Genomic DNA, 5,524 nt, shown 5'->3' with positions numbered 1-5,524 from the left:
GGGCTCAGCGCTGCCCTCGATCAGCCCAGACAGAGGAGACTTGTCCTGGGGAGCAGGGAGGGGGCTGCCGGCCCAGTGCTCGGGGGCCTGTTTCCCCTGGAGATGGAGCGCGTGGCCTCAGTCCTCTGGTCACTGTGTTTAGGACGCGGCTCCGGAGCCTGTACCACACCAGCCTTCTGGCCTGAGATTCTGGGGAGGAAATCCTCCTGCCCCTCTCACCCTTGCCTGGTCTGGCTCTCCCTGGAAGGAGGGCATTCTGTTCCTTCCCATCCCAGGAGTCTCTCCGGTGACTCAGCAGAGTGGAAATAATCACGGAAAGATGATAGAATCCTGCTCTGCTGGGTCCTGGCCACGGCTCCTTACCTTCCTGCTGGTTCTGTGTCTCCGACGTGGCGGGGAGGACGGTGGACCCGTCTGGAAGCGGGGGAGGAGCAGGAGGAGGAGCCACAGTCCACACAGGAAGGCGAAGGTGGTCTTACTTGTCCAGCAGATGGGACTGGAGCTCAGCCAACAGGAGCTAATGCTTTTCAGAGCGAAGAGAATATTCTCCATCTCTTTCCTCTGCGACACCTTAGTGTCTGGTCCCACCGCTGCCCTCACCCCACTGAGCCCTGAGCTTGTACTTGGGGACAAGAGACCCAGGCCTACATCACAGAGCCAAGGCCTGGTCACAAAGGGCTCCTGAGGGCAGGGAGGGGACAGATGTAGCTGGACCACAGCCCCTCCCAGCCTGCAGCTCCCTCCCCTGCCCTCCTGCACCTCCAGCACCACCCTCCTCCCTGGTCGGAGATAGACCTCTGTCAAGGTGTTTTTTCGTTCCCCCTGCAACTCAGATAATCCCTGCTTCCTTGGAGATCTCGATTTGCACTCCACCAGCTTCATAGCTTTTAAAACTCTGGGGTTGTCCCTGGAATTTTTGCTTAATTCCTGGGGAGTTTCACTCTCGGATGCCCTCTGTCTGCAACTCCCCATTTCCCTACATAATATGGTTTTGTCTTGGATCGCTCCAGACATGGAACTCAAATTTCTTTTGTGCTCCTTCAGCCGTGTGAATTTTGAAAACATTTTAAAATGCTTTGTGTCAATGAATAAATAATCTTCAGCTAGAGCGACTTAGGAAATTAAATTAATAAGTATTCAAAACCGGAGCACTTGGTTGAGCATCTGACCCTTGATTTCCGTTCAGGTCACAATCTCATTGCTCAAGTCCTGTGTGGGGCTCTGTGCTGACTGTGGAGCCTGCTTGGGATTCTCTGTCTCCCTCTCTCTCCGTCCCTCCCCCACTCATGTGTGCACTCTCTCTCTCTCAAAATAAATAAACTTAAAAGAATTATTCAAAATTTACAAAGCTAAGTATAAAACAAATTAAAATAGCTAAACCTTCAAAGTTTGTTTTTCATAAGTTTTTAGGATTTTTGCTTCTGAAACCAGTAGAGATTAAAGTGCAAAAACACTTTTAGAACATTCTGTACACATACACACACATGCACATACATTCTTTAACACATCTAGCATTTTCAAATATAAGAAGCCTTTGTGTTGTTTTTTTTTTTTTTCTAGTTAAAAAGGCTTCCTTCAGTAATTCTTGTAAGTTTGTATATCTGGAAAAATCCCTTGGTCTACATTTTGGAAAGACAGATTTGCTAGATATGGAATTCTGGGTTGACAAAATTTTTTCTTTCAGATTTTTTACTACTGTCATCTCAAAACCTTTTCTCCGCTGTTCTGACTAAAAGTCATTGGCTAATCTAGTTGTGGTCCTCTGGAGCAGAAAGAGAAGTTTTTGTCTCGCAATTTCAAAGTTTTCCCTTTGTTTTTTCACCACTTGACTGTGGTGTATATAAGAGCAGATCTGTTTGCTTTTATTTTCCTACAGGTAAACATCGAATCTACAGATTCAGATCTTCCATCCAGTTTGGTGAGGTTCTAGCCATTATTTCTACAAATAGTTTGTCTTCCTCCCCTTTTCTCCTTTGTTTCTGAGAACTCCCTTAAGTAGATTAGATAAGAACTTCCAAAAGATTCCACATTTCTCCAAGGCTTGCAGCAAAATGCTATCCAAGAACCTGAATTTCTTAGCATTCAGGTTAGTATCTAGAAAGTAGTTTAGGTTCTGAGAATTTTTTTGATATGGAGTGTTTTGCTGGTGACTCAGGTGAGTTAGTGCCGTCAATTCAGAAAACGCTTTACCAGACCCGCCTTCGCTGGAAGAGAGTGGGCCCTTTGACGGAGTGCTTTCACTGCTGGAACTAGAGAAACTCCCTAGTTATATAATAGCAAAAAATGGGGAACAACCCAGTCCAATCAAATGGAAAATAAGTACCCTGTGATATGCCAAGTATCATGCTCAAGTTAACAAACGGAATACAGCTTAACATCAGAAGAGTAAATTGTGTAGTAAATTATGTAGGAAGGGAAAATTTTGAAATTGCAAGACTAACATTTCTCTTTCTACTGAGCAAGAAGTAAAATAAAATAGGGGCACCTAGGTAACTCAGTCGGTTGAGCATCCAATTCTTGGTTTTGGCTCAGGCTATGATCTCACGGTTCATGAGTTTGAGCCCCAGGTCAGGTTCTGCCCTGACAGCTCAGAGCCTGCTTGGGATTCTCTCTCCCCCTCTCTCTCTGCCCCTCCCCAGCTCATTCTCTCTCTCCTCTCTCTCTCTCTCTCTCAATACACCTTAAAAATTAAAATAAAATAAAGGCGGTTTGCAGAAAAATTGTACAGAATGATTTCATTTGTTCCAATTTCAAAGCTATACAAAATAAAATAAGATATAATTTAGCAATGCATTTACTTTGGTAAAAATATAAAGAAAACACTGTGAATAATGAATGGGGTCCATGACCAAGGCAAGGGATACACAGACGTCTCTGAGGATGGGGATGATATTGCATTTTTTAGGCAGGTTGGGATGCTTACGGGTTCCTTTTTACTACCCCTTACACCTTCTCTATAATTTATACATGTTAACTTGTAACTTTTAAATGCTAAGACACACCGTAATGTAAACAACCCTACTGGGAATAAAATTGAACATAGCAAAAAAAAAAAAAAAAAAAAAAAAGCCAAAAGCCTCCTAACAAAAGGAAGAGAAAAGCAAATTACGAGGAGCTTTGTGCTCTAGAACAGTCTTTGTTCTCAACCCCTTAAAGATCCCAAAGTCACTTTCTGTTTTCAAGGGGCATTGTTCCCGCTGCCTCCCACTGCCCTGTTTACAACATGCTGCATTCAAGCAAGCTCGCTTCTGACAGTTTCCAACCCAAATATACACCAGGCAGACCTGTGCTTCTCAGTGGATGGCGCTTGCCTGACCTTGGCTCCAGAGCTTCAGCAGTAAATGAAGGTGCTGGCCTGTGGCTGTCACCCTCGCTGAGCTCTGATCATACTCAGCAGCAGGACCTGGTGTCTGGCCGGCATACAACCCAGGCTCTTGGAGCAAGGTGACCGTGACTTGACAGAAAACAGATCAGACCAGGCCTCGCCCTTGTTGGACGAGCCTTTATTAAAGCATGAAGAAGAGGCACAAATGTATTTGAATTCAGGCCAGTGACCCTTAGGCTCATCAGCCCTGAGCTGGACATGTGACAGATGGAAAGGTGATCTTCCTAAATAAAATATGGGGAAAAGTAAACATTTGAAATAGATAGCTACCTTTGGAGAAATTCAGATGTGACTTGCATTTTGCTTGTTTAGTTATAAATATTGATCCAATGTTTATGCATAATATGTATCTTTTCATAAGAGACCCACAAAGCCTCTGTGTATTTACACTGGACGGACATTCGCACGGCCCTGTTTCGGAGGTGGTGTCATCCTGCTCATTACATGCTTCTTAATGACACTGATGCTCATGGAGATGGATTCCGTCCCTGTTTGGCCTCCTCCTTGTGCTTCCTCTGCTAACATGACAAGATCTGTGGCACGGAGCCTCCTCTGTGATGAAGGCCAAGGTTTGAGAAATGCTTTCCTTAGGAGCACTCACTCACCGGCCCCGGTCATGACAGCGAGTGCTTTGGTGCCTCTGTCTCATCTATCCAAAGTCAGGAAGGTGAATAGAGGACCTGTCCCACGTTCCGGGCTAGAGAGACATAGATCCCCTGAAATAGACAAGAACGTCCAAAGGATTCCTCATTTCTCCCGGACTTGCCGGGAAATGCTGCCTGAGAAACTCAATTTCTTCATATTCCTGGTAGTCTCTAGAAAGCAGCTTCGGTTCCAATGTAAATATTTTTATAGATAAAGCCAGTTTGATGAGATCTGAAAGGTAAAATTTTCACTGTCCTCGCTACACAGAGGATGCTTTTGCTGCATATAATCTATATCCTTTTAGCTTGCTATGATAAATTAAGTTGCATCCAATTTGCCTCATTAACCGGGATTTTTCATGGACAGTGCAAGCTGCACCCGTGGGATGATATGGTAACGCGTCTTCCGTCATCAGATTGGCTAAACTAAAAAACGATGGTGGAGGAGGGGAACGGTAACAAGTGCTCTCATATATGCTGGTGAGGTGTGAACGGTTGTCATCTACTCTGGAATATTCCAGGAGGAGCTTTTGAATCTTAAAAACAGGCTCATGTATATGTTTTCTGAGCACTGAAAAAGTATGGAGCACAGATAAGGAAGACAGAAAAGACAACCTACCGACTGGGTCCCAGGAAGGACAATAAAATGACTCTCAGGATCAAAATACGATATGTGATGAATGGTTCGAGGATGTGGATTATTTTGGTCTCTAAGCGACAAGGAAGCGTCCCTCACTATAAATGAAACTGGGAGATTTTTATGAAAATGGCAGTAATTCGCTTCCTGGATCCTCAGGGGACCAAGTAAGTTGAAAGGGACTTGAAACAGATTTTATTAGGACATACTGGATATCAGGTTGACAAAACCTATTTTATTAGTTCAAAGCACTTAGTAGATTCTGATTCAGCGATGCACCCATTTTCCTTGACAGTGAAATATTTACTTGCGTTCCTTTGGGGCTGAGCAGGAAGTTGCCCACATCCGTCTCTCAGTTCGTCTCTGCAGTTTTATGGGCAAACCTGACCCAGACTTAACTCACTTGGCTCTAGTGACCCCAGTTACAGTGATAAAGCCAACTGGTTGGCCACATGTGTTTCCAGCAGCACAGCTGATTGTATTGTATGTGAATTTTGTCTGGTCATGGTTTATATGATTATAATGATGTTTGCCCTTTTCTGGACAACATAGAATGGAGAGCGTGAATTTTCAGAGATCCGATGCAGAAAGTGATAAATCAAAGTTGTTGCTACATTCTCTCTACCACCTTTGAAAATTGGGCAATGTGGGGTGCTAGGTGGCTCAGTCGGTGAAGGGTCTGACTTCGGCTCAGGTTATGATCTGATGGTTTGTGAGTCTGAGCCCCGCATTGGGCTCTGTGCTGCTAGCTTAGAATCTGCTTGGGACTCCCTTTCTCTCTCTCTCTCTCTCTCTCTCTCTCTCTGGATCTACCCCTCCTCCACTTGCACACTCACTTTCTCAAAATAAATAAATAGA

At 44.5% G+C, this 5,524-nt stretch overlaps 1 protein-coding gene across 1 annotated transcript in view; it reads right to left on the bottom strand.

Annotated features, from left to right (window-relative positions):
• LOC115275981 (spermatogenesis-associated protein 31E1-like) overlaps nt 1-5,524 on the bottom strand; it is a 70,924-nt gene that overhangs the window by 4,060 nt on the left and 61,340 nt on the right. The window contains exon 2 of the mRNA XM_029919692.1: nt 364-414. Within this exon, the coding sequence (XP_029775552.1) occupies nt 364-414 (51 nt within the window). The remainder of the gene's footprint in view (nt 1-363; nt 415-5,524) is intronic.

This window comes from Suricata suricatta, chromosome 13 (assembly GCF_006229205.1).
Source record: "Suricata suricatta isolate VVHF042 chromosome 13, meerkat_22Aug2017_6uvM2_HiC, whole genome shotgun sequence".
Classification (NCBI taxonomy): domain Eukaryota; kingdom Metazoa; phylum Chordata; class Mammalia; order Carnivora; family Herpestidae; genus Suricata; species Suricata suricatta.
Note: the sequence above shows the minus strand (reverse complement) of the source record. Positions and strands in the feature narration are given on the sequence as shown.